The sequence below is a fragment of the Pyrgilauda ruficollis genome, unplaced genomic scaffold (assembly GCF_017590135.1).
Source record: "Pyrgilauda ruficollis isolate IOZ18807 unplaced genomic scaffold, ASM1759013v1 scaffold34, whole genome shotgun sequence".
NCBI lineage: Eukaryota > Metazoa > Chordata > Aves > Passeriformes > Passeridae > Pyrgilauda > Pyrgilauda ruficollis.
In genome coordinates, this window is record NW_024524822.1 from 5,265,565 (window position 1) to 5,292,607 (window position 27,043).

At 54.3% G+C, this 27,043-nt stretch overlaps 3 protein-coding genes and 1 non-coding gene across 5 annotated transcripts; 2 read left to right on the forward strand and 2 right to left on the reverse strand.

Annotated features, from left to right (window-relative positions):
- Nucleotides 1-5,498: 5,498 nt before the first annotated feature.
- On the reverse strand, nucleotides 5,499-15,438 carry SLC27A4 (solute carrier family 27 member 4). 2 transcript variants are annotated; one of them, XM_041475113.1, is made up of 13 exons: nucleotides 15,320-15,438; nucleotides 12,751-12,917; nucleotides 11,764-12,158; nucleotides 10,915-11,073; nucleotides 10,499-10,568; nucleotides 10,301-10,392; nucleotides 9,648-9,757; nucleotides 9,023-9,232; nucleotides 8,669-8,795; nucleotides 8,348-8,485; nucleotides 8,026-8,190; nucleotides 7,457-7,603; nucleotides 5,499-7,209 (listed from the first exon to the last, which is right to left on the reverse strand). In XM_041475113.1, exons 2-13 carry the CDS (start codon nucleotides 12,909-12,911, stop codon nucleotides 7,052-7,054), a joined length of 1,932 nt encoding a protein of 643 aa, XP_041331047.1. In that variant the 5' UTR covers nucleotides 12,912-12,917; nucleotides 15,320-15,438; the 3' UTR covers nucleotides 5,499-7,051. The 2 variants fall into 2 exon arrangements, with proteins under 2 accessions (XP_041331047.1, XP_041331046.1); XM_041475112.1 differs by lacking the exon at nucleotides 15,320-15,438 and adding an exon at nucleotides 15,158-15,277.
- Nucleotides 15,439-15,549: 111 nt separating this feature from the next.
- On the forward strand, nucleotides 15,550-15,638 carry TRNAR-UCU. The gene is given in 2 exon segments: nucleotides 15,550-15,586; nucleotides 15,603-15,638. It is a non-coding gene; the product is annotated as a tRNA-Arg (tRNA).
- A 1,020-nt stretch (nucleotides 15,639-16,658) lies between these two features.
- COQ4 (coenzyme Q4) lies at nucleotides 16,659-22,097 on the reverse strand. Its single transcript, XM_041474983.1, has 7 exons — nucleotides 21,988-22,097; nucleotides 21,733-21,912; nucleotides 21,189-21,285; nucleotides 19,523-19,625; nucleotides 19,285-19,414; nucleotides 18,389-18,482; nucleotides 16,659-17,848 (listed from the first exon to the last, which is right to left on the reverse strand). Exons 1-7 carry the CDS (start codon nucleotides 22,055-22,057, stop codon nucleotides 17,686-17,688), a joined length of 837 nt encoding a protein of 278 aa, XP_041330917.1. The 5' UTR covers nucleotides 22,058-22,097; the 3' UTR covers nucleotides 16,659-17,685.
- Nucleotides 22,079-26,304, forward strand: TRUB2 (TruB pseudouridine synthase family member 2). Its single transcript, XM_041474982.1, has 8 exons — nucleotides 22,079-22,216; nucleotides 22,357-22,485; nucleotides 22,593-22,667; nucleotides 23,154-23,215; nucleotides 23,523-23,604; nucleotides 24,139-24,211; nucleotides 24,659-24,795; nucleotides 25,398-26,304. Exons 1-8 carry the CDS (start codon nucleotides 22,114-22,116, stop codon nucleotides 25,694-25,696), a joined length of 960 nt encoding a protein of 319 aa, XP_041330916.1. The 5' UTR covers nucleotides 22,079-22,113; the 3' UTR covers nucleotides 25,697-26,304.
- Nucleotides 26,305-27,043: the final 739 nt, after the last annotated feature.

Below are 27,043 nucleotides of genomic sequence, written 5' to 3' on the forward strand. Positions count from 1 at the left end.
TCATCCAAAAATTCCAGCTGGATTTTATATATCCCTAAATCACAAGGCTTTTGAGTATCTCGGAGATATGGCCCAGGATGGAGCTGTGTGGAAAAGTAGCTGAGGAAAGACGCCTTCAACAAAAATCTTTACTTCAGAAATGAGTGAAGCGTTCTGTGTTCAGAGGATCTGGTAATCTTGATTCCAGATCAGTGTTTGCAGTTATGGTTTTATATAAGCTATTCTTGCTCCCAGAAATCATTTATGAGGCCAAATAAAAGCAGAACTAGCTCCTAAAAGAATCTTGATGCCTGACTTACACAACAAACTGGTACAGATTTAGTGTTAGCACCTCCCTGGAAAAGCAAAAATAAATTACAAGAAAGGGAACAGTAATCATAAATACCAATTTGGCTCATTCAAGCATTCAAAGCTGGTTACTGTTAACAATTGTCCTGACAAAAAAGTGACCACATGAGATACAGGGGACGTTTTTATGGACATTTTGTGCTTGGGAGAGGAATGAGTCCTGTCCCCATGCTGCACACTGAAATCAGAGCACCACAAATTCTCTGGGTTATGTTTGGGATGGGGAAACCAAGCACACAATCTCCTCAAGAAAACGCAGTGCTGTAAACACAGCCGGTGTTTGATAAACAGGTGGATAAAACCCGGTGGCTGTGCTGCTCCCTCGGGTTACTGGGGCAGGAGGCTGCTCCCATTCCCCTCCCACAAAGCCAACTGCGAAGGGAACGGCTTGGAAATTGAGCCTGGCAATGAAGACAGGGTTAATTTCTTTTGTCTCATTCCCATCTTCTGCCTTTTCCCCCTGCCATTTGCACGCTTTCTCTCTCTCCCTGAGTGCAGAAGGAACATACCTCCATTCCTCCACCGAGGGTTTATCCTGGAGGAAACGTGTTAGGTCGCCATCACATTCTAGAGGGAAACGTAGTTTATAAATACAGCAGGGCCTAGCGTTACGAGGAAACATTTTATCAGAGAGCCCCGAACTGACGATTCAATTATTTTTCAATAAAACATCAGGGGAATGCGCAAACAGCTGCTCGCATCCTTCCACACAGCAAGTCAAACTTCAAGGGGAACAATAGCTGGCGAAAGGGGAGCCATCGCGGAGGCGGTGACAATGGGTTTCCTTACTCGGGGCTTTGTTTGATTTCCCCGTCTCAGTTTTGAACTCCCTCCGCCGGAGAAAGGCGAGGGGGTAGGACGGGGAGAGAGGGAAGCAGGCAGAGGGGAAGGAGGGTCAGTGGGAGTTAAAGCCTTTTGCAGCCTTTCTCTCCCATTCATGTGGTAATTGGGTGTCAAGCAGAGATCAGTAAGATGGAGCCCGGCCTCTGTGCCCGGGTTAAACTGCAGCAGAAAGAAAGCGGGAGCTGAACCGATGGAGGCCTGAATGTCATTAGGGCGGAGGAAGCGCCTCTCCCCCGGGAGCCCTTCTGCCGGGGTGCTGGGCTGGGGGGGCCGCTTCCCATTCAGGGCATCCCTGAAAGCGGCCAGACAAAGCGGGAGGGCGTCCGAACAATGCCGCACCCCCGGCTCTACCTTCAATAGCGAGCTCTAAACAGGCGTTTAACCTTCAGAATAGCTGAAAGTGATACTCCAAGCTGAGGGGGTGGCTCGCCCGCCGCTGTTAGCCTCTTCCTGCGGCCGAGCCGGCGGCCACTCGCATGGCCGGAGGCAGGAGGAAGGCTCCTCTCGCTGCCCTCGCTTCCTCGGGCCCCGTGCAGGCCGTGGGAGCTGTCACCTCCAGGGCAGGGTCGGGCCACAAATCCTGGCCGGAGGCTGCGGGCCTGGGAGGCTGCTCCGCACCCTCAGGGATGGGCGCAGAGGAAGCAGGGCTGTAATGAAGAGGGGGATGCGGCACAGGAGGGGTCATATCCCACTTCACAAGCCTGGGATCATCTGTCGAGGGATCAGGGAAGATCTGGGCAATGACCCACATCCTGAGCAGGAATACATTCTGGACTTGGGTAGCATCACCATCGCCTGCAATTCCTAGGGTTGCCAGCCTGTACTGCATGATCTCAACTACCCAAAGCTCTCCCAGAGCCTGGCCTGCCATGATTTTGTGCCTATGTGTGGGTTTTTAATGAACCAGGAGAAAAGCAGATCAAACCCAAGGTTACTTTGGAAGGTGGGATTTGCCACTGAAATGGGCCAGGTTCAAAAAAAACACAAAGCAGGACCCATCCCGGCTCCCTGAGCCTCGCTCAGCTGCACAGTCCAGGAGCTCAGCAGCAAACAGCCCTAAGGACATTCTCTTCCCTTGTGAAGCCTCTCTGCTTTGGGAAGGAAAGCTGCTGTTCCTTCCCTCTCACATAGCATGATGAGATCTTCACAGACCATCATTTTGGTGGAATCCCTGGCCACACAGTCTCTTCAAACTGGAGAGGGAGAAGCCACTCCTGGCCCAGCTCCTGGTTACACTGGAACCACTCAGGGGAATCAAGTATTTCCATTTCTAAAGAGTGCACCAAAGGATAGTCTCTTCTTTAGTCCAGAATATTTCCCTGTCACTGCTTAAAGGCAAAGCCAGCTCCCCAGTGTGCAGAGGAGCAGGCAGATGTCATTGTTTGGGAATGCTCTGGCACACCAAGAGTGGCAGGAGGAGGTTGGAGAGATGCAGTGTTAAAGATTGTCACAGACTTTCTCAGCAGCAGAAATTAATTTCTCCCAGAAAGATTCTGAGCAACTTGCAAAGCCCCCATCTGCATTAAGGCTAAAATACACTCCAGTTTTGCACACTAAGCATGGCCTGCTGGGTTGGACCTAGAGCAGACCAGAAAAAAAAAGTTGCCACATTTTTTTGTCTTGATATATTGTCACTGTCCAGGACACAGGGTCTGGGAGAAGCAGTCATCTCCATGGGGAAAAGTACATTTGGTTTGTAAAGCTCTTTGGCTTTGCTTAAATTAGCAGTTTGATAATAACCATGGAAAGGATTTTAATGTTTTCTTAACCTCATGCAAACAGAATTTTAAGTGTTTTAATTAAAACAGAACAATACCTCGTTCTTTATGTATAGGACTTTTATCTACATGCAGCTGTTGAGCCAGACTAGTGCATTGATCAAAGGGGAGGGATGTCTCACAAGGTGTCTCTAAGAGGATTCAATTAGCCTCTTCCTTAAAACTGCACAAATAAAAAGATTTTTTTAAAAATCAGACTATGATTAAACACTGGCTACTTCATTCCAAATACCTCTCTGCTGGAAGTGTTGTTTCTCAGCATTTATCCCAGGCTCAGCACCACACCTGCACTTTTATTTCTGGGCCAAGAGCTGCAGGGACACTTGCACATAAACTTCATTTTTCCAGAGGAGCCGGGACTTCAGAAAGGCCCCAGGATTTCAACCCAAAGCTGACAGCCAGCGGAAAACCTCTAATTGGTGTAGCTGGGTGTTTCAGGGAATCTTGAAGCACTGCCAAGTGTGACACAACCCTCCTCAGTCAGGACAAACACAGCGCCAATGGTGAATGGTCCCTGGGCACCAGATCTCCAGAGGGGACCAACCCCCCCTCCTTTGAGCACAACTCAGGGCTATGAACACACCTCCCTGGGCTCCCCTCTCCCTGGGAAATCCTCTGGCACAGAGGTGTGTGCACACCCCAGCCCTCCAGCACTCTGCTATCGATGGGCTGTGTACCACAGCCCTCCGTGGTGTCTGCTGAGCTCTTTCCCAGTGGCTCAGCACCTCCCATCTCTCCAGAGCAGGAGCTCTCACCTCGGGGGGCCTCATCCTGCTCCTCTTGCCTGAATTGTGCAGCTCCCCCTCCTCACAGCCAGCCCAAAATACAGGGCTTGAGGTGGGCTCCTGGCTATGCTCCAGCCAGGGCCCAGCTCCTGACTTGTGCTGGCACCAGCAAGGGCTGCATCCTGCTCCTCTCACAGACCCATCATTCCCACCCATCTCCAAAACCCAACAACTCAAGCCAGTCTGCATTTGTATGGGCTCACTAGCAAACAAGTAACAGCCATATTTCCATAAGCTTCCGAAGCTATTCACATCTGCATTTAACAGGCAGTGCCCTGAATGCATCATTTCCTTGGTAGGCTTTCTTAACCTACCCTGCTCTCAGACAGACAGAAACACAGTGCTGAGTTTTGCCCTGCAACCCGTCTTTCTTCAGCACAGCCATCTCCTGCAGGGAGGGAGTACAGTCCCCCTGTATCCTCCTCTACCACTCCAAACCATCCATCCAGGATGACCACCCCCAGGTCTGACTTCAGGGCTGCCAAGCTTTTCCTCATTGCCTTTAGCAGAAGGCTGGATGAGACCCGGTGGTTGAGGTTGCTGCCCACCACCCACCACCCCCCTGGCACAGCTCGGTGACCTCGCTGCTGCCCGAGTCTCCGTCAGGCACGGTCTCCAGGCAGGAGCCCGAGCACAGTGCACACCAGTGCCTGGGACTGCCACCGGCCTCACACCCAGCACCGTTATCTGTATCCGAAACTTCCTCTCCACGTCCGGCACCCACCCAGGGCGGGTACGCTCCGCAGGCCGCAGGTGCAGGCTCCGAGCGGCACACAGGGCTGTCCCCCCGAGGGGAGGCGATAGCCGAGCCCAGCCTGCCCTCCTCTGGCGGCTGCGAGCGGAACAGGGCCCGCAGGTGGGAGCAGAGCACCTGCAGGGGCACCACTGCTGCGCTCCCTGCACCAGCTCCCGGCCCCTAAATGTGATCCCCGAATGCATAATTTCCTTGGTGAATTTCGTGGCAAAGCCACGCTGTTTGAGGGCTCAGCCCCCCGCATGTTGCAGGGCTGTGGGGATGATGTTTTCCACTGGCTGCTTTGGGACAGAGGCTTGTGAGTGTCCAGGGAACTGAAAAACTAAAATTAAAGCTTTCAGCTTAGAGATGCTGGAGAATTCACCCATTTGAACATGTCGAAAGGTGAAAGTGGTATATAAAGGATGCAAATGTCCAACACTTTTCTTATGGTGTGCTTCACCAGGCAACACATTTCACTCAGGCTCATGGAAGACATTTGTCCCTGGCAACCCCACACCAAGAAGGAGCCAGGTTCTCCTATCACCAGGGATGGATGCAGAAGGTGTAAAAGATGGTTCTGGCACCAATGGCTACCAAAAAACGTGTCTGCAAGGGCAGAAATGAGCTGGGAAGTTCAGCATGGACTAACACAGAGAGAAGCAGCAGGAAGAGAGGAAAGAGAACAGGAGAGGGGTGGAAGAGCCACATGTCCAAGGGTAAACAGGGAGGGAGAACTGGGCCAGAACAAATTGGGAAGGCAATGCTGAGGACAGAACAAGGAAAAACAGGGTGTGGAGAGTTAGTGGAGGAAACTGGGGAGGGTCTGATCAACATGTGTTCACACAGTCATAAAACCCAGCAGCAAGGGGCTTGTTCCCTCTGTCCTAAGATGAGCCAAAATGCACATAGGGAGGTGATGCTCTGAAGTGGCAGTTCCCAAACCAGCAAAATCCCCCACCTTCCCTCACAAAGCAGGACTGTACAAGGAAGAGGTAGGAAACACCAGCATAGACCCATACTTGTGTTTAATTGTGAGACCAGGACGGATTGAGGCAGGCAGGTACGTTGGTGTGGAAGCACAGCTAGAAGAGCAGACATACCCTGCCCTCACAAAAGACAGATGACGTTTTAAGGAGTAACCCTGCTAAAAGCATAAAAACAGATTATTAAAAAAAACAAAAACAAAACAAACAAAAAAAAAACCAAACCAAAAACAACCCAACCCAGAGTTTTCTCTGGAAGAGAATTTCTGCTTGTTTTCTGAGGTCTGGAACTGAACATCGCAGCTGAGGCTGTTTCGTATCAGACACAACATGGGGAATTCACATAGTGCAGGTCAGGTGTTTCACACAGACATTTCAGTTCAGGGCCCTGCTCTGGTGCTGGAGACAGGGAGGGCTCTTTTGGGAAGAGATGCAGAGCACATCTTTTGGGAAGGGATGCACAAAGGCTCTCACAGAGGCCACCCTCCAGAGGATGTTCTTTCCCCTGGCAAGTTACCTCCTGAGTACATCTAAGCAAAGGCAAACTCGGCCCTTCTTCCCGCTCTCCCACTTGCTTTCGGCAAGGAAGAAGGTCCACAAAACAATGCTGCATCCACAAAAGATGGAACTAAAAGACCAGAGAAGAGTCCACAAGATAGTGGGATTTGCTCCTCCACCATGGAGCAAGGCCACAAGGACATTTTACAGTTGCACCCACACTGGAAGAGGGGAATCAGTCCCAGATGAGCATCCCACCTCCCTGCGAGAGAAAAGGATTCTCCAAGAGAGGACAGGTCTGGGCTATCCCTCCACCTACTGCACAAACCCGAGACACATTCAAAAGTATGGACAATAAATTAAGATTGAAAAAAAAAAAAAAAAGTCAGCGTGTATTATATATATATATGTATATACACACACACACATATATATATAGATATAATATAATATAATGTGCGTGTAATTGTGAAAAATAGAAATGTCATCCCCAGGAGAGAGATGGCATGGCAGAAACACACCTCTGTCCCCCTCCTGAGCCCAACACTACCCTGCTCTCCTGATTCACAGCAGACACACGACACCAGCAAGGCCAAGCAGAGGGAAGGGGTTGCGCCTGGCACCCACCTTCCCTCTGCCAAGTGGGTCCCTGTGCCAAGGAGAAGCTGGCTGCTTGGTAGAGAAGTGGGGAAGAGCCCCGTACTGGCCACTTCATGGCCTTCACAAGGAAGGGTTGCTGCAGGCAGGAAAAGGTAGGGAAAGACAGGAAAAGCAAAGTGTAATAGCAGGGGCACCCCCTCCCTCCTCAACTGGCCAGGGCCCTGCCCCTCCCATGGCATGGGACCACCACCACTGTATCAAGCAGAAAATAAAGCCATAATGAGTCAATGCTTTGGTATGTGACCATCCCCCTCCCCTCAATCCCCTCTGTGTTCCTCCCAAACCCTTATCTGTAAAACTTGTCAAATAAAATCTCTAGCGTGCCTTTTATATCACTCTGTGAACCTTTCCTTCCCCACTGCCTGCCTTGCCCCCTCTCCCCAGCGGGATTTGGGAGGTGCCTGGCTTGAGCCCCACCAGTTACAGCTTCTGGTCTCCCGACTGGATTCTGTTGAACGCTGCCTGGTCCAGTGGCAGGTAACAGCCTTGCCTGGAGTCCAGAAAATACAACCTGTCCTTCACCAGCGCGGGGTCAAAGCCCTGCTTCCGCAGCTCCATCTTCTGGAACTTGTAAGTGCCTGAAATGGGGAGAGAAGAAGGAGTAAGGACTCAGTAGCCACACACACTTCCATCCCCACCACACCTATGTAGCCCCAGACCCAGCCTTGCATCCCCATGCCTCAAAACCACCTGAGGAACTGGCCACGGGCTCTGTGGGGCAGAGAGCTTCATCCCCACCCTACACAATGATCTCTGTAACCAGGTTTTCCCCTCCCAGGCTCCCCCAGCTCCATGTCCAGTGTGAAGGTGCATGCCATGGCTCACTTGTTTTGGAGACTTCGTGCAGGAACCGCAGGAAGACGGGACGTGCATACAGTGGCAGGGCCTTTTTCAGCTTGCTGGAAAAGTCTTCTAGGTCACAGGAGTTCTCTGGGTCGGCAATGGCTGCCATTCCTGCCCTCCCTTCAATCCCTAAGAGGCAGGGAATGGAGAGCACTCAGATACACTGCCCCTGTAGCATCATCTCCCCTCTGCCCTGCACCAGCAAGACCCTGCTTTGTACTGAAGCGCTGGCACGTCCAGCTGTGTCACTGCTGTGTCATCACCCTGTGGCCAGGGCTACCAGTGATACCCTGCGGTCACAGTCATGGCCAGAGAGGACACAAGGTCCTTACAAACCAGCCAGAATCAGACCAAAGCTTGAGAGAGCAAGGAAACCCTCTGGATCCTGCTAGCCACACCTCTTGTGGCCTCTGCCCAGCTCGCCCACCTGAGGGAGCCTCAGCCTCCCCTCTTGTCAAAGGACACATCAGTCTGGACATGCAGGACATGTTCACACGCAAGTGTTGGAGGCCTGCCTGCCTCTCCTGGTTGTCCATTCCCCTCTCAGCTACCTGGGACCTCCACACCATAAACCACTACGTCCGTCAGGTTGAGGATGCGGCTCAGCGTTCCCTCCACCTCCGTGGTGGAGACGTTCTCCCCCTTCCAGCGGAAGGTGTCCCCGGTGCGGTCTCGGAAGTACATGTAGCCATATTTGTCCATCACCAGGACATCCCCTATTGGAAAGCAATGAATAGGCAAAAAATGAGGTGTTGGCTAGGAGCAACCTTGGAGCATCTCAGGGCAGTGCTGCTACCCTGGAAGAGTCCCCATTCCCACACAGGTGCCTTTCTCCTTCTCTCCCAGCAGACAGAGGGGTCCTGCTGGCCTCACCTGTGAGATAGGCAGCATCCCCTTTTGCAAACACGTCCCTGGCAATTTTCTTGTTGGTGGCTGACTGATTCAGGTAGCCATCGAAGTGCTGCAGAGGATTGCTCCTGACAATGCGACCCACCAGCTGCCCTGGCTCCCCTGCAGTGAGAAGAGGGGATGAAGGGGGGAAACACCACCACCCCCAGCCCCCCAAGCTAAAAGGGTGTCTGATGGGGTTGGTTTAACTGAGCAGAGACAAATCCAGGAAAATCATCCTGAGGTATAGTGAAACACTCACACTCCCATTGGGCTGAGGAGATTTTATCCCTGTGGTTTCCTCACCTGGTTTGCAGCTGATACAGACACCATCCGGTCCCCGGATCAGCTCCATAGTGTCTTCATCCACCTTCACCAAACCAATGGGGTGCACATTTGGTAGGATCCTGCTGTTGAAGCCGCATGACCCAACCTAGAACAGAAAGAGCTCAGAGCTGTGGGTAGCAAGCACATCTGTCCCACCTGAACCCACTGCTCACACGCTCCCAGGATACCACAGAGGTGGCAGCACACAGCAGCCAAAACCCCTCTGGGTGGATGGCAACCTGTGCCAAGGAGCAAACAGCTTATCTGGGTTTCCAACCCTGCCCAGGCCAGCTGTCACCCTTTGGGCCATGAGGGAGGATTGTGGGGCCTTACGTTGCCGTCAAAGTTTCCCAGGCTGCAGTTGCACTCGGTGGCCCCGTAGAACTCGGCCACCTGGGCGATGCCAAAGCGCGCCATGAACTCCCTCCAGATGGAGGCTCGCAGCCCATTGCCCACGGCCATGCGCACCCGGTGCTGCCGCTCCGTGTCCTGGTACGGCTGGTTCAGCAGGTAGCGGCAGATCTCCCCGATGTACTGCACGATCTGGGAGCAACAGAGAGGAAAGACTCACTAGGATCCCTCTGCCAAGCCCTGGGCTCTCTGAGGCTGCTTCAGGGCAGGAAGGAATGGCACAACACACCCAAAGTTTGCTAAAGAGGCTGCAGTGAAAAAGAGAAGTTCTGCTAACTCATCCAGCCTGTCCTTCCCTGGTTAACCCAGCTCTCCAGGTTGTGAAACCCATCCACTATCTCCTGGCTAATGCTGGAACGTGAGGAGGACACATGAAGCTACCAGCCCAGGTGGGAAGGACAGAGCCCCACCACCATGAAAGGCGGTTTGGGCAGACAGAACCGGTCCAGGTGTCCCCCATTTCCAGCAGCTGGGCTCTCCCCAGCAAGGCACAGACCCCCAGGCTTCACTGCCCACTCCCTGCTGGCCCCTTGGCTCATGGCCTCACCGTGCAGTTGTATTTCACACAGTCCTCCCAAAAGTGTGAGGCCGAGAACTTCTTGCGGATGACAATCGTCATGCCCTGCAGCAGGCACTGCCCAATCCCCACGATGTTCCCTGCAGAGAAGCAGCCAGGAAAGCCTCAGTCCCCAAACACCTCCAGCCCAGCCCAGCCATGGAAAGAACTGGCAGGGCAAGGCAGAGGCCATGGCTGGCTCACAGCAGTGGGGGTTCACCCAGCCAAAGCGCCCAGGACCACGGGCACAAGGGAGGAGACACATGGCAGTAACATGTAGGACAGCACTTTGCACCTAAATATCCCAGCATGTCTCAGCCAGCCAGGCAGACACTGCTTTCCCTTCCCCTAGACTTTCCCCCCTTTCTTTCCACAGGGAGCAGCAATAAGGAACAGGTATTCCAAAACCAGGGTAGGATAACTCCCTCCCCACACACTCCCTGCTCCAAAGGTCAGCCAGATCGATTCCTGGCTTCCAGGGGCAAAGCAGAAAAAGCCTCAGTCACTCAGTCACACACTGCAAGCAGCAGTCTCATCGTCCTCAACACGGAGATCACAGCCACACCAGCCTCCAGCCCGAGCTCTGGGCTTGGCTGAGGCAAGAGTCAGTCCCAGGATGGCAGGATCTCTATGGCACACGTTACCTGCAGCGTGGTAGAGCGGGAGGCAGTCGTACATCACATCATCGGACCTCATCCGAAAACCGTAAAAAACTAAGCTGGACATGCGGAAGTACCTGAGGGGAGGGTGAAAAGGCATGTCAGGAGCAGGGTCAGGGGTGCTGTGCTAGGAGAGGGCAGAGCTCAGCCCCATCCTCCCTGAGCCCCTGTCCACAGCCTTACCGGCAGTTCACCACAATGGCAGCCTTGGGCAGCCCCGTCGTGCCAGAGGTGTAGATGTAGAAGAGTTTATCTGGGGAGCAATGAGGAGACAGGGTCACATTCCCAATCTAGGAGCTGGCCGAACCAGGAGAGGGGGACAAGCAAAATTTAAACACTCTACTCTTGCCAGTTGAGCCAAAACCCTCATGTAATAGCTCCAAGAACATGTTGGGATCACTCTGGGCAGATCAGGTTTGTTGGACACACGGAGGGTATGACAGGATACTGCTTCACACGGGGCTGGGCTTCCAACACTGGAGTAAGACCCATCCCAAGCACCCCTTGCCATCAGCATCCCCAGCAGTCTTGCCAGAGCTGTAACCAGCTGACCCTCAAAATCACCACCACATGTCTGGCCCCAAGAGCTGATCACATACCAAGAAAGCCCTTATCAGGGGGAGCTGGCTGTGTTCGCTGGGCCATCTGCAGGAGGGGATCCAGGTGTTTTGCACCAGGAAGCACGGATTTAGGATTTTCTTCCCCAGACCAGAAGAGATGAATGGATTTATCCAGGGAGGGCTGCACTTCCTGCATTGCTGAGAAAGTAAAGAGGGGAGCTGGAGAAAAGTGGCAGGGTGGCTACAGCACAGAGACCCCCTGTCCTCCCAGACAGCCTGAGGGACACTCTGCCCCAGGTAGCAGTACCCCCACTGTGCTTAGCAGAGTCCCCAAAGGGCTCACAGGCAGATGTTGTTCCCATGATTAACAGATGCTGGGGCCACAGCCCAGACCTCTTCAGGGACCAGAAGATCCTGTTTTCCACCTTTCCCCATCCAAAACCTCTTTGGTGCCAAGAGGTCTGTTGACACCATCAACCTCAGAGGTGTGGGCTAAAATACACAAGGAACTGGAGCCAAGGTGCTGCAAGGATGTAGCAATAGCCATGGAGAGCAAGGGGAGGTTCCTCCTGTGCAGTGGGGCAGGCCCAGTCCAACCCAGCTCTCCATGCTGAGAATGGACTTGAGAGACACAAGAAAGGATCCTCATACCCAGGCTGACTTGCTAGGGAGGCAGACTGCACTGCACTCCAGATCCTGCCCAGTGTCCAAAGGAATCAACAACAACAACAACAAAAAACCAAACACAAATCTAATTCCTGGATGATTTAACTGTCCATTCTCTTCCAGATCTCTGTTCTGCAGTGGGCAGGAAAGGAACACTGAACACTGACTAGACACACCTCCCTCCAGTCCAAAGCACTCCCAAAACATCTGCCAGCGCCTCACCTTCCATCATTTCCACCCCAAAAACCACAGCTTTGGAGCTGGAGATGGTGATGCAGTGCAGCAAGGCATCCAGGCGCAGGTGGGAATTCACGAGGGCCGTCTCCACCCCGATCTTGGCCAGGCCGAGCCACAGCCCCACGTACTGATTGCGGGACTCCATGAAGAGCGCCACCACGTCCCCCGAGCGGAAGCCTTGGCCGTAGAAGAAATTGGCCACCTGGTTGGAGTACTCGTCCAGCTGACGGAAGGTCCAGCTCTCGCCTGTGCCTTGGAAGATCAGTGCTGTCTTCTCTGGATACTTCCTTGCGGTCTTCTGGAAGATCTTGGCGATTGTGTTCTTCTCCCTCATGTGCCTCCATACCTGCCACTTCACCCGCAACAGGACCAGCCCCGTGCTGCCAAGGGAAGGGGAGCAAGAGGGCAGCTGCTCAGTGATCCCTGCAAAATCACTTCCTCCAGCAAAGCCAGCACAGCACTTACACCTGACCCCACTCGAGGTCAGCAGCAGCTCTGTGTGCTCCCCTGAGCAGTGTGCACATAGGCAGAACACACCTGCAGAGATGCTCGTAGCCAGAGAGAGATGTGTTTGGAAGTCTGCAGGCAGGGATGTTCCCAATCAAAGGGGCATTTTTGAGCCTTGAGTGCTCTCCAAGAGGTACCACCGCTCCCTCCCCCCATATCCTTGCCAGGAGCTGGCACAGCCTGATACCAACTCAGAAGAAAGTCTGCACAGGGACCTGGTGCTACGCCAGCAGCTTTAGGGACAGGGTGAAGTACAAGGACAGTCAATAGACTTTGAGCTCAGCTGAAATCTATCCTTCTTGGGAAAAGTTTGCCTGAGAGTTTGGAGTCACCTGGTCAGGCTAGGTGCCAGCAGAAACCCAGGCTGTGCAAGGAGTCAGGGACTGTGCTCACACATACACACACACCAAGGCAGAGCAGAGGGCCAGGGGAGGATGGCTGCACCATCCCAGCCAGGACACCTACCTGACGTCCCTTGGTAATGTCTTGAGGAATATGAGGAAGAATTCCCATCCACCGGATGCCAGGTAGAAGATGAAGAGAGCAGGGATGGCCTGGGCCCAGGACAGTTCCAGAGTGACCCTGAAGAACAGCAGCACAGCTGCAAAAGCAGCCAAACGCAGCATCGTGGCCTGCAGGGAGAGAGAAACCACGGCCATCAACCCACGCACACTGGACATGGTGATAACAATCCCATGGGCGTGGGGTGCCTGAGCAGCCCCCAATTTCCTGGATGAGGTCCCTGAGTCATCAGTCCTCCTGGCAGTGAGGATGTAACCCAGCAGCCCAGAGCTCCCAAAGACGTAACTTTATCTGACCCTGGAGATGGCCTCCAAGTGAGCCATCAGCACGGCATTGCTTGGTGCAAGCCGAGAGCCCGGCCATTCCCACCTGGGGAGCCACATCCTGCACACCAGCCAGGCCTCTGGCCACGCCCCAGCAACATGAGATGCAGGATAAAGTCACTTCCATGGATGTGTGAGCAAAGTCATGGCAGGAGGCTGTGTACAGATGATTGGAAGCCTCAACTCTACCCCAGAACTCCTCTGTCCTTAAAATCCAGAGTCTCCCAGGCCCCAAGCATGAGCTCTCCTGCATGCCTGGCTCCAGGACAGCCATCACAGCTGTTGGAAGAGCACAGCTTCACGTGCTCCACAACACAGCTCAGACAGGATCAGGGACAGGAAACTCAGTTCTTTGAGCTCTGCTTGTGTTTGCAAACCCTCATGTTGGCGGGCAGTTTCCTGGCCTGGGTAGGCTGGAGACACTGCCAGAGCAGGTCAGGAATGAGGCGAGGCTGGAGTGGGCAGAACAAGGGCTGTGGCTGCTGCCAGGAGTGCCCAGGCCCCTGTCCCATTCCCTGGGGACAGTGACTCTGTCTCTGGTACTTGTCCTTCCAAAACAGCATCTCTGTCCCCATCCCAGACACACCCCAGAAGTAGCTCTGAGACTCAGAGACGGTGATCTAGCAATGGCTCTTTTCAGGCAATAGCACTGGGAGGAGGAAAATGACAGAGATGTGACCCTCACAGCTCCTAGATAAAACTGGCCCTTCCTGGCATGGACACAGGCCAAAGAGGAAGGAAACATTTGCATCATTTCCCTCTTGAAGATTGATTCCCTGCTCTGAAGCTGGAAGCCCGGCATGGGCTCTTGTACAACTGGTGGGGCTGGGAGCCACACTTGTGGCTTTCCCTCTGCTCTGTGCAGTCCCCCAGATCCAAGGAGCTTCTGTGGATTTGATACCAGATGCCTTCAGGGTGGGAGCCAAGGCAGTGCCACATGGTCACATGTCTTGTTCGTTGGCTGTCCCACCTCTGAGCTGTGCCACCAGCAGCAGGCTGGGAAGCAACAAGACACCACTCCCAGGTGGACACCCATAGCCCTTACCCTGAGATTCCCCCTTGTGCCAGTGACCTCTGAACACTCCCCACCAAACACCTACCTCCCAGACGTGATGTCCCACAACACTGTCCCTCTGCCTTTTAGCAGGGCAGGACTCACTGTATTTTTGCCTGGGAGCCTCTCTCTGCACTTAAACAGGGCAGATTTTGGATCACCATCAAACTGCTGTGCCTCAGCCAGGATCCGGGCCCTCTGTTACAGCCCCACAGCAGCCAGATGTGGAGAGGCGGCAGCGGGGGAGCCCCACTCTGTGTGGGCAGCAAAGTGCTTAATCTCCCGCTTGAAGGCAAGGCAGGCTCAGGCAAGCCCCTGTTACCCTCTGCTCATATCTCCACCTCACTCCGGCATCCCGGTGCCTCCTACGGAGATACTCGGGGTGAGATTCCCGAGAGATACCCGGGGTGAGATTCCCGAGAGATACCCGGGGTGAGATTCCCGAGAGATACCCGGTGTGTCGCTGCCAGAGACCTCCAGCCCTGCGTTACGGATTCAGGTCTTGTCCAGCTGCATCAGCACAGAGGAAACGAAGCCATGCCTGCAGCTCACAGCCAGCAGGCACCGACCGAGGCAAAGCGCGGGGATCCACCCGGGGAGCCCCGAGCCCGAGGAGCGGGTCCCAGGGGGGACAACGGGCATGTGGCCGGGCTGTGAGAAACCCCAGCGCCAATGGCACCCGGGAGGCACCTGTCCCCGACCTGCCCTGGGCAGGGACCCCCGTGTCACCCTCCTGAGGACCCCAGCGGGGAGGTCGAGCAGCGCTGCCCAGCCCCATCACACGAGGCAGAAAGGCCGGGAGGGCCCCGCACCGGGATGCAGCCAGGCCCCGCCACCCAGCCCCGCCAGGCCCCGGAAGCGCCCGGGCACAGCCGCTCTCGGCGCGGCGAGGGCCTGTGGCGCGCTCGTGCGGACGGCAGGGCACGGAGGGATCCCGGCGCTTGCCACGGTGCCCCACGAGGAGCCGCGGTACCTCATGCGGAGACCGGCGGAGCGGAGGGACCCTGGTGCTGCCCGCAGGGCCGCGGCGCCTGATGGGGAGCCCGCGGGGCCGCGCGCGGGGAGGGAGCGCGGCCGCCGCGGCGGCGCCGGAGGCTGACGGACCGGGATGGGGACGATGGTGCCACGCTCTTACCGGACTCCGGGGCGTCCGCTGAGGCCCGGCCACCTGCACCGGGAGCGGGGCCCGCCCGGCTCTGCGGCAGGGGCGGGGAGGGGCGGGTAGCGCGGGCCGCCGGGAGCTGTAGTCCCGCCCGGTGCACCGGCCCGGCCCCGCGGTGACGGACGCAGCGCCGGGGAACAGTGGCGCGGGCGGGGCGGGCGGGGCGCGGGGAAGAGGCGGAGAGGGCGGCGCGGCAGAACGAGGGCTCTGTGGCGCAATGGATAGCGCATTGGACTTCTAGCGTGTGACGGGAGTCATTCAAAGGTTGTGGGTTCGAGTCCCACCAGAGTCGCATTTTGCCGCCGGGGCGCGGCAATCGTTCCCGGGGCTCCGCGGCTGCACCGGGCCGGGGGGAGCCGCGGCCGCCCCCGAGCACTGCCGCCTCGCAGGGCCCGCCCGTCTACGGGAGAGCGCGGAGCGGGAGATCCGTTTTGGGAGCGGGGTCACGGCGGCCCGGGCACCGCGGAAAAACCCGGCCCCACCGGGGAGCGTACCCGGGCATCCGTCCCAGCATTCCAGGAGTTAACTGTTAGCACAGCCCCGCAGTACGGGCATGGTGGAGATGCCACTTGCCCACAGCGAATATATCCTCTCCAAAAAAAGCATTTTCATGTGGCTGGTGTCTGCCCTCCCCAAATCACCCTCCGCTCCCTCCTCTGCCGCCTTCTTTCCGCAGGCTCCTCCAGCGATGGCTGCAGGAACAGGAGCCACAGAGACTGTTACTTGATCGGGCTGAGCAGATGCCGTTTAAAATTACATGATGTGCCATTTCTGTAGCGCTGGCACCAGCCCACAGAGCCACACGTGGCTGCACGAAGGCGGCACCACCAGCACTGACAGCCCGGACACTTCAAGGCCTCATTAAATAACCCAAAATGCAGCAAAAACCTCTCTCACGGCCATAATTTCCCACGTTTTCTTAACTGCTGCTCACAGTTCCTGGAAGGAAATCTTTGCTGCCCTTTGGTTTATCCACCCCAAGGCTCTGACGTTTCTGGGTCATTTTAAAGGCAAATGTTTCTTTCATCTCGACCACTGCACTAGGATAACCCCCACACTGTGTGTTTTACTGGCAGCTAAAGGATGTATTTATATACTGACTTTTAGCAACTGAAATAACTCTGGGGCTCCAAGGGAGGATTTGGAGAAAAACCCAAAGTCTGGCTCGTGGGGTGGCTGATGCAGGGAGAAGTTAGAAAAAGGAAGTCTGGGGGGCAGGAAGAAAACCTGCTGGAGCCAAAAAGGGGTGAGGTTTCACATCAGATCTCCAGCTCAGGAGGGGAGATGGGGCAAAAGGACAGGAGTAATGAACTACAAGCCCCAGTGTGGATTTATTAAACAAGAAGGAATTCCAACAGCAAACACACGTGAACAAAGAGCCCCTGGCCTCGTGGCTCTTTGCCATCACATCCAGCAACTCTGCTCCCTGGCTGCTGGCAGTCTGGAGCACAGTTTAATTAACCCAGACAGCAATCAGCTCCCAGACACAGCACCAGCAGCCGTTGATTCTGCACTCACTGGATTCAATCCCGTAATCCCAACTGTGTCATTCTGTTGCCCAAGGAAGGGATGATTCCTATTGAACAGTCAGCACAATCATATGGATTTCATCATTTTTGATGGGGAGGGACGACAGGGAGACACAGCAGATTGGGATCAGCTCTCAAAACAGCCAATCCAGGAGGGAAAACACCCAAAGGTATTTCCCTGCCTGCCCTGTGGGCACAATCACACACTGCCTGGTCTCTGAGGCAGGAAGTGAGGCACATCCAATGTGACCCAGCAGGAGAGTGCACCACCTGAGTGCAAATGGGATTCCACCACTGCACACATCAAACCTGCCCTGTGCTCCTTGAAAATCTTGGGTTTAGCTCCAGTCCAGGGCAGCCCCAAGATTTGAAGCCTCAACTTCTCAGGATGGGAAGGGTGGGAGGAAGGATTTACCTGCACAGCCCTGGGGCTGCAGAAGGCCAAGGCATCAGTTTGCTGCAGTGCGCTCCCTCCCCATCCCAGCACTTGGGAGCAGCACTGGAATGCTGCTGCTGGGAGAGCTGACAGCCAGAACAGCTGGCAAAGGCACATGTGACCTTGACATCCCGCAACCAAAATCACAAACAGCAAAAAAGGTCGAGTTTTTGTCACAGCACAGAGACGTGCCAGTTGGCCCCTACCAACAGGTTGGTGCCAGCTCTTGGCAGGAGAAAACACAGCCCTCGGGTCCATGGTGGAAGAGCTGCAGCCACGCTGTGCTCCCGGCAGGGCAGGAGGATTTGGAGTGCGGCTGGGGCTGGCTGCTGGCTGCCAGCAGGGATCCCCTGGGCCCTTCCCGACATGAACTCTCACACTCTGACGGCCGGGGGAGGGAGGATGCCGAGCTCCTCCCGCAGGGACTCCACTGGCTGCTCCCAGCGCTGCTCGTAGTAGATGTTCAGGACACAGCTGGCGTTGAGCCCACTCCGAATCGCCCAGGGAACCAGCTCGGTGGCCAGGACCTGCAGCTTTCTGGAACAAACGATACAGGTGGTGGCAGTTTTGATATCCACATTTTGTTAATTTCCTTCTCCAAGTCCCCAGTGTAGGCTGATGCCAAGCCCCTGTGTCCCAGGTACGCCTCTAACTTTCTGAAATCACCTCTGCTCAACTCATAGGGGAAACTGAGGCACAGAAGAGGATGGTGTGCCAGGAAGGTTACAGTCAAACACCCAGGTTGTGCAACTGCTGGGCAACAAAAACAGCTGTGCAGGGAACAGCTCCCAGTGTGGTGAGGGTCCTGCTGGCCCTCAACACGTGCTTATCCAAGGCCTGGAAATTGCTCCTGCCTGGCACAGGGGAGCTGGTGTTGAATGCAGATTAAGCATCAGGTTCTGCTTCAGTGACAAGGCAAAGCTGTCATCCTTGGGATGTGGGGACAGCAGTAGGCTCATGGAGGGATCTGTGACTGACTCCCCACTGCAAACCAGCAGTGTCCCCTCTTTGTCCCCAGTGGACACGGGAAAGCACCACACAGGCTGGGTGTACCCAGGGCAGAGACTGGGCACCTACCGTGTGCTGAGCCGGGCAGGGCCGAACGCTGCTCCCAGGACACACATGGGCAGCCCCGTCTGGATGGCTTCAAACCACTTCACCACCACCTCACCTGGGAGGGAGCAGGGAAGCTGTGAGCAGACAGAACACCTGGATCAAGGGCAGCCAGGGCTGTCTGGCTCCTCAGCACAGGCTGTACATCTGCCCTTCCCAAGGAATGCTACTTGGGAATGCTTCCTAAGTCTGGCCATAGCCTCATCCTGTGCCAGGATGGGCCTTGTCACACACCACTCATCCACCCCAGAGGAATGGCACCCCACAAGCCCTGGGAGCTTGGGGAGCACATCCCAGGCAGTCCAACTCCCTGCAGACCTCGGCAAGGCGGTGCCAAGGCCCGATGCCCCGTGTGGCTCTCCTGGTCTCCCAGCAAAGGCCTTTTACAAAACTGCCTGGACTCGGGCAAAGCCTGAAGAGACCTGTCATGCTGGTCCCCACAGGTACCAGCAGGGCTGCACCTGTGACTTGCTATTGAGTCAGACACAAAATAAGGGCAAAGGACACAGAGATGTGCAGATAAGGAGCAACCAGGAATTCCCTTCTGCCTTCACACAGAGCTTGCAAAACATCCCTCCCTCTATGCCACCCTCCCTGCCAGACAGAAACCACCCATGCAGTGCCTGCCTGTGCCCAGGGCTTGGGCAGAGCATCTCCCAGCAGGGAAAAGGTGACATCTCATGGCCTCTCAGTCAGCACAGAGCCAGTGATGTAGGACAGTGATGATGCAAAATCCCCACACACTGGCCCGGGCTGAGGATGAGGGAGTCTGGCTGCCCCAGCCTGCTCCATTTCTGGGAGGCAGCTGAGCACAGTCGGTGGGTATGGCAGTGCAGCTCCCTGAGCCCGCTGCTGCTCACCCAGCATGTTGGTTGGCATGCCCAGGAGGGTGTGCATCAGGTCATGGACTTCCCGGTACCGCTGGATCACATATGCCAGCTCTTCATCATCGACAAACTTGGGCGGCATCCGGGTGTCTGGAGAAACTTTCTGCAAGTCCAAAGAGGCCCAGCTCAACTCTGTGCCTCCAGTCTCACCTGTGCTCCTAGCACAGGGATCAGCCACAGAAATGTGCTCCCCATGAAGCCCCCCACTCACATTGTCCTCCAAGAACCGGACATACTCCCGGCCCAGTGAGCCCTCCGGCAGCCCCTGCAGCCTGGCCATGTCCAGGGTGGACAGACGGATGCGAGGCCGTTCCCTGGAAGCAGAACACAGATCAGTGAGACCCCCAGTGAAATCCACAGCAGCAGGTCCTGCAGAAAAAGTCCTTGGAAACCCCCACCTCTGCCTCTGCCCATCCTTGCTATTTTCCCTGTGCAGATCCCAACTGCTCACTGCAGGGACAGCACTGTCTGCACATCTGTTGCAGAGGCTGGGACATGAATTGCTTAAAGGATCTACCTGAAGCCTTGGCAATAAAAGAGCTTATATCTTGTGTGCTTGTAACAACACTGGTAGGAAAAACATTGGTGTCCCCCACACTGAAAAGCTGCTGCTGTGTGTGCCAGCCAGGCACAGCCCCCAGCAACAGCCAGTCCTGCAGAGCAGAGAAATTGAATGCCCCTGCAAAGCAGCCAGAGCTTCAAAGGAGCAACCCCAAAGAGGAGAAGGAATTTGTTCTAAACACAGGTTTAACTTCAATCTTGCTCAGGCTTTCACCACCAGCCACACAGCAGCCACCCAGAGAAAGGTCTTCTCTACAGGTTGTTGGCAAACAGGTGCCTCACAGCCTTGGAAGTAAACAAAAGCCCTTTTATTTTCATTCACAAGGTAAACTCTTCCCGAGATAAAAGATCCAGGAGCTGCTCAGCTCCTAGAGTGGAGGTGCCAGGGAGATAAGCATCACTGGCACCAGTTTCACACTGGCTGCAGATATTTCCTTGTGTATTTGTTGTCAAAGGGACCTCAGCAGCTTGGGGGATAAAAACAAAAAGACCTGTGTGCCTAATTCAGACCCCTGCAAATCCCTGCAATACCACAGGGCAAGGAGCAGGTGGGTATGTCCCTTCCCAACCCTGTCCCTGGGCAGTTCTGCTGGGATTCAGCCCCATCCCAGTGCTCTGGATATTTTACTAAGTCAACTTCTCGAGCGATGATGAGGTTGGTCTGCACAAACATATGGAAAAAAGCAACTTTTGTCAAGCTCCTATGTGACACAAGCAGCAGGTGTGACACATGACAGGGAATAGGGAGAAGGCAAGCAGATATACAGTGAGAGCTTGGTTAATAAGAGAAATCCCTCCTGGTCCTCAGCCTTGCTGCACTCCACAAGTCCTTGCAGACATGGAAGCAGAAGTGATGGAGTCTTATAAAAGAAAAGAAGTGGCCTTATTTCAGCTTGAGCCAGGAAAAAAAAATGGAAGTGTCTAAGGAGGAGGCAGACCAGCAGAGACAGAGTTTCCAACGCAAGAAAATGCAGCAGCAGGCACAGGGAAGAAATCCATTGATGTAGTGTATTTTCATCACTGCTCAGCATCCACATCCATGGATTTCTCCCCTGTGCCTGCTGCTGCATCTCGTGGTGTTGGCAGCTGCCAGTTCCAGCAGCGGAGCAGAACAGACAGGCAAGTGGTGCCTGCCCTTAGATGTGTCACAGGGCTCCTGTGAACGTCAAAAATAAAGTTAGCCTGGAGGGTTAGAACTACAAAACACTTGTCCTGCTTCCAAGCTCTCCCTTCACAGGGCCAAGGAACCTGCTTGGCCTCGTGTCTGCCGCCCCACCACAAACCACACAGCGAGGGAGGGATGGGGAGGGACGCACTGGAGGATGCGGTAACCTTCAGGGTGGTTTTTCATCTTGTCTCGCAGGTTTGGCAGGGCCAGGCAGCCTGTGGTCTCCCCAAGGACTGCCACCATGTCTGAAAGAGAGACCAGAGAGTGACCCAAGAGCTGTTTTCGCAACACCCAGCTATCCTTGGTTGGATTGACAGCTGAGGAAACAGGGCAATGAACCATTGACCAGGAGCACGAGGAAGCCCGCAGCAAAGTGGGGATCCCATAAACCACAGATCTTCAGCTTCAGGGCTACTCTGCCCTGGTGTCACCCACATGACTCTTCCGGGGAATGGGACGGAGGAGCAGTCATGAGGCCTGGGGGACTTTGGAGAAATAGACCGGTCTGGGTGGCATCACAAGGGGTCACACTGGGGTGTGTTTGGGTTTCCTCACTCCCCCTCTTTCACAACCTCCTGCACCGGGTCAGTTCTCAGCCCTGCGCTTGCCCCAAACTCTCCTATGAAGCTTCTAGGAGCAGGGAGCGGGATTTTCTGGCCGCGGGTGGCAGGCGCTGCCCTCGCCGGCCTTACCGTGTCTGTAGGGGTCATAGAGCGCCATGAGCGCGGAGCCGGCGGCCAGCAGCGCCTTCTGCAGCGGGCTGGTGGGGATGTGCCCGGGGTACAGCTGCTGCCACCCTTCCATGTCCTCCTCCTCCTCCTCGCCGCGTCCATCCCGGCCCCGCGGCTCGCTGTGGCTCGGCCGGGCTCTGCCTGCGGGGAGCAGCGGGTAAGGGAGCGGCCCGGCTGAGGGGCTGGCCCGGACGCTCCAGGGGCTGCGGCACTTGCCTGGGGAAGCGGGACCGCCCCGCAGCAGCGGGACCCCCGCCCGCGCCGCCCGCAGCAGCAGCAGCCGCATCCCCGGCGCCGGCCCCGCCGCTGCCCCGGAAGCGCCCGGAGCGGGGCGGGGCGGCCATGGCGGCGGCGGCCGAGCTGGCCGGGCTGTTCGCCGTGTACAAGCCGGCGGGGGTGGCGTGGGGCCGCGTCCGGGAGGCGGTGGAGACGCGGCTGCTGCGCGGTGAGCGCGGGCGGCGGGACCCCCTAGATCATCCCATCCCATCCCCAGAGGCTACCGGTGGGGCCCGTCCCGACCCGTCCCGTCCCATCCCCGGGTATCGCCGGCCGGCCCTAAATCCCCGTCCCCCGGTTCTCTTTCAGAGCTGAACGCGGCTCCGGAACGCGCCCCGCGGCAGCGAGTCCGCTTCCTACCGACCCCGGCGCCGGGCGGCGGCGGGGCCGTGGAGCTGGTGGCTGCCAGCGTGCCGGTGCTGGCCGACCACCCCCTCGGTAAGGGCACAGCGGGGCCTGCGCCGGGGGACCGGGGACCGGTGAGCGCCCCGGTGGGAGCCCCGGGCAGGCGCTGCGGACCGGCTCCATCACTGTCTCCGTTGCAGTCCGAGGCCCGCGGTTCAGGAAGCTGAAGATCGGAGCAGGTCACCGGCTGGATGTGAAGGCCTCGGGAGTCTTCGGTGGGTCTCGTGCCGGGGCAGTACCGTGTGATGGGTTTCCGTGCAGGGAAGAAGGGTGGATGCACGGCCATTGCACCGCAGCAGCCCCTGGATCTCTAAGTGCTAAAACACAGAAGAAATGGCCCAGCAAGGCTCTGGCAAAGCTAGATGGGAGAGACCCAGGCACACTGGGTTCTGCTGGGGGACACCACTCCCCATGTCTGCTCCACCACCTCAGTTTGCTTCGCTGTGACTGGCACTGCTGAGCATTTGCCCTGAGTGCCTAGGTGGAAAGTTCTGGGGAAATCCAAGAGTTCTGTTACATCCCTATGGTTTTCATGCCAGACTATAATTTGGGGGTCTGATTGCACTGCTCAGACGTGACTGCTAAGGGGATACAGCCTTGTCCAGGGGACAAGAGTGGCGTGACTGTTCAGTGCTGTGTAAATGCACATCAGTGGCTTTTTGTGAGGCTGAGTAACAGGTTCCCCATTTTCTGTGTTGCAGTGCTTGGCGTCGGCCATGGGAACAAGCTGCTCACTGACCTGTACAACTGCCACCTGACCAAGGTAGGTGCTGGCTCTGAACAGAGCTCCAGAGTGCTGTCACATGCTTGATCCTGCCCCAGTGTCCCAGACCAGCCTTGTGATGTTGATTCTGCACTTAAGTCTCAAGCCTACCAATGCTTTTGAGAGCTTCTCAGGGTCTAGAGTTTCATCCTTCACATGAGCATCCACTTGTGGCCTTTTGAGCACAGGATGTTGCTGGTTTTTTGTATAGAACTCTCATAGTCTGCACTTGTAGCAGCTGCATGGTGCAGTACTACTACTTGGAGCATTTTTTTTTGATAAATTGCACTCTTTGTCCTTCTTCCAGGTTTATACTGTTGGTGGGCTTTTTGGTAAAGCCACTGATGACTTCTCAGACACAGGAAATTTAGTAGAGAAGACAACATTTGGTAAGAAACTGATTTGATGTGTTGTGTTTTTTTTTTTTTTAAACAACACTGAACAACAGATTAAAGCATTTAATCAGGCGAATTGCACAATGACAAAAGCCACATCTTGCATGTCTTCTACTCCTTCTTGATGCTGTAGTTCCCTGTTCTAAATCTAACCATGATAGACACAAAGCAAGGTGAGTGCTGGTCACAGTGGTTGTAATTAGTTGGTCAGGACCCAGATCTCCTGTGAATCGCACGTGGAGATAGCAGTTAGGAGATTTCATTGAATGAAAACATACAATAAGAAAACTGGAGCATCAATCTTTTGGAATCAGTTAAGCAAAATAACTCTTCCCTTTGCAGTCCAGCTCTGTACTGCTCCATGGAGAGCCAGGGGAAATGACTTTGCAAAGGCCACCCCTCAGCTCTCATCAGCCCCTTTTGATGTGACTGCCTGCCTGAGGGACAGCAATACCTCAGTGGCACTTTTCAGACTTTCCAGTTCCTGGATGGATAATTGAGACGTTGTTTTTGCCTTAATATTTGCAGATCACATCACAAGGGAGAAGCTGGAGCGGATTCTCGCTGTCATTCAAGGGACAAATCAAAAGGCCCTGCTGATGTGCGTATCCACCGGGGAAATGAGCTGGGCTGATCCCACTGCCATGTGCTCATCTTCAAAACAAATGAGAGGATTTGTTTCCCGTAATCAAAGTCTGTAAAGGTTGGAATACTAGCAAGGGGCAGAGAGAAGTTACTCCTAGTGCTCTGTGCTCTGGTGAGAGGTTGCAGTTAAATGTCCTTCTCGTATCCCAAAATCTCCAACCTGCTGGTTTAGGACCAATCTGCTATATTAGGGCTGAGAAAAATAACTTGTAGATATGACCATGTACCTCCATCCCAAATTGTGCTACACTACTGATAGTACATACACCACAAAAATATATGCAAAAACTCACTGGATGGTTTTAAGAATTAAAACTGCATCTCTCTTTTAGGGGATTGACATATTTTGAATCTCTTTGGAGAGAAGTTCTAAATGTCTCTGCTGCTCTCTTTTTTTCCCTAGGTATTCTAATATTGATATGAAAACACAAGAGGCATATGAGCTGGCTGTCAAGGGGTTGATTCGCCCCATGGGAAAAAGCCCCCCAATAATCACAGCAATCCGATGCCTCCAGTTTGCACTTCCAGAATTCCAGCTAGGTAGGACTGGCACAGAAAGTACGGGGAACTCTGAGTATGTATTGTGGCAAATAAGTTGGTAAACTTCATTTTCTTACTCATTATTTATTGCAAAATGAGTTGGTAGGAATTTCTTATCAACTTACAACTTCTCTGGTAAATCCAGCCAGCTCCTAGTTTTTTCCTTGCTAGTTCAGATGTAAGCCCAAGGCTGGAAAATTTGCATCATGAATACTTATGAGGGAAATTCTTCTTAGCTCAGTGTTTCAGTGTAATGCATTTCAGAGCTGGGTTTTGGGGTTTTTTTAAAAGTGTCATTTGCTTTCCTGTAGCCAGTCCCCTTTCCCTCACAAATTATTTGTCTTATTAGAAAAGGCATCTTTTTATCCCCTTTGAAATACCTAAATTTCTACATTGCTCTTCTATATCTATAGGTTTGTTTTCTAAAGTATTCACTTTGGAAGGGTGTGGAACACCCTGCAGTATTCCAGAAAATCATTCCATACTCTTAGTGTCTTCTTCCAAACCAGTTCTTTCAGTGTAACTGCGAGTGATGTCTGGATTTACAATGTCAGAGCTTGTGTCAAAGCTTTGGTCCTGAAGGAATGTCTCTGTCCTCCTAGAAATCCATTGCCTGCATGAGACTCAGCAGTACCTCCGGAAGATGGTTCACGAGATTGGTCTGGAGCTGAAATCATCTGCTGTGTGCACACAAGTGCGCAGAATACGCGACGGGGTTTTCACGGTGGACGACGCTCTCCCGAGAACTCAGTGGAACCTGCAGAGCATCCAGGAGGCAATTCGGAACTGTCAGCTCAAAGTGGAAACAGAGCTGGAGAAAACCCTGGCACAGGAGGAGAACAGTCCTCTTCATCAGCTGGATAGGAACACAGCTGAGCATGCTCTGCAGGAGTGTCCATGAGCAATCCTGCAGCACAATACAGCAGTGACGTGCCGGCAATGCGAGGGACAGCAGAAGGAAAGAGGTTAATTGCAGTTCACTTCCACCCTTTCCTTGAGATGACTTTTATCAGAGGCTTTTTTTTTCTTCAGTGACAGGCTGTATCATTTTTTTAAAGCATCACAAACAGTTCATTAACAGGAGGTAGCTGTGCCAAAATGCCTGTTGATTTTGAGAACATTAGGTTGCTAAGGGATATAAAAACCCATTCCCGTATTGTTTAGCAGCAGGAAGTAGTGTCTTAGAAAGCTGTATTCTCTTGGCTGCACAGATTTGTTCCTTGCAACTGGCAGCATAATTTATCTGCTGTATGGATTTTATTTTCCCTGTGTTCTCCTGGAGTGTTTTCTTTCCATTAGCCCTGCTCTCAGACACATGAGAGCTCAAAATCAGGATAAACGAGGGATGTGCAGGAGAAAACAAAGCTTACCCAAAGCAATGCAAGGAAATGGTTTTATCCAGAGTAGGCATGTGATGAAAAGTGGCTTATAATGGGGACTACTGCACAGGATACACAAAAAATAAAATGGAAAACTACCTAACGGGGAAGAGGTTGGTTCTTGGCTCAGTACTCATCCATGTACATTAACCCATAAAAACCAAGCAAGTGCTACTTTATTTTACCCTTTTTTTCCTGAGGAGCCAAGGGCGTTCAGTGGTCTCTGGTGTCTTCCTCTGCAGCAGTTCCTTGCAGACAGCAGGTCCTGCTCTTTGGTGAAACTGTAAACACTGCGATACCATTTGGTCTCTGTTAGCTCATTATAGCTGGGTCTGACTTTGCAGAAACACTTTCTAAATTGAAGTCAAGTCTGGAATGACACCATTATTGCACTCAATGGTTTTCCAGTTATATACTTACTTAGTGAGTTTGGAGATCTATTTATGGAAAGCAGATTTGTTCTGTTCCTCTTCTCAACTTGGACAAGGGCCAGCATATTTCATCCTCCAGGTGACAACCATAAAGGTACAAGAGTAACTCTGGGAGGGGCAGTCAGAGGGGCCATGATGAAGTACCTCAGTGGCAGTCCTGTCCTGAAGCATCCCAGGAGTTCTTAGTGCCTGGAATCTTTCAGTTCTGGGTTCCTCTGGGCTGCACAGAGCAGCCAGAACAGCCATGGAACGCAGCTGCCACCGCCTGGCAGAGCCACTGTGCCAGCAGCAGGGATTCCCCAAGGACACTGTGCCCTGTCCTTGGTTCTATGGGTGTTCTCATCCTCCACTGGCAAGGGATTGGGATCAGGGAACCTTCCCTGGACACCTGCCCAGTGCTAGCTGGAGCATAAACCCATCCCTGCAGCCACAAGCAGA

Excerpts from the sequence above, each read along its gene's own strand:
- SLC27A4 (XM_041475113.1), bottom strand. The coding sequence starts at position 12,911 with ATGCTGCGTTTGGCTGCTTTTGCAGCTGTGCTGCTGTTCTTCAGGGTC. Across the intron at positions 8,486-8,668 it reads CTGTATCAGCTGCAAACCAG|GGGAGCCAGGGCAGCTGGTG; the intron begins GTGAGGAAACCA and ends TTCTCACTGCAG. Across the intron at positions 8,191-8,347 it reads GGATGCTGCCTATCTCACAG|GGGATGTCCTGGTGATGGAC; the intron begins GTGAGGCCAGCA and ends GCTTTCCAATAG.
- COQ4 (XM_041474983.1), bottom strand. The coding sequence starts at position 22,057 with ATGCGGCTGCTGCTGCTGCGGGCGGCGCGGGCGGGGGTCCCGCTGCTG. Across the intron at positions 21,286-21,732 it reads CTATGACCCCTACAGACACG|ACATGGTGGCAGTCCTTGGG; the intron begins GTAAGGCCGGCG and ends TCTCTCTTTCAG. Across the intron at positions 18,483-19,284 it reads CATGCCAACCAACATGCTGG|GTGAGGTGGTGGTGAAGTGG; the intron begins GTGAGCAGCAGC and ends GCTCCCTCCCAG.
- TRUB2 (XM_041474982.1), top strand. The coding sequence starts at position 22,114 with ATGGCGGCGGCGGCCGAGCTGGCCGGGCTGTTCGCCGTGTACAAGCCG. Across the intron at positions 23,605-24,138 it reads AGTAGAGAAGACAACATTTG|ATCACATCACAAGGGAGAAG; the intron begins GTAAGAAACTGA and ends TAATATTTGCAG. Across the intron at positions 24,212-24,658 it reads AATCAAAAGGCCCTGCTGAT|GTATTCTAATATTGATATGA; the intron begins GTGCGTATCCAC and ends TTTTTTCCCTAG.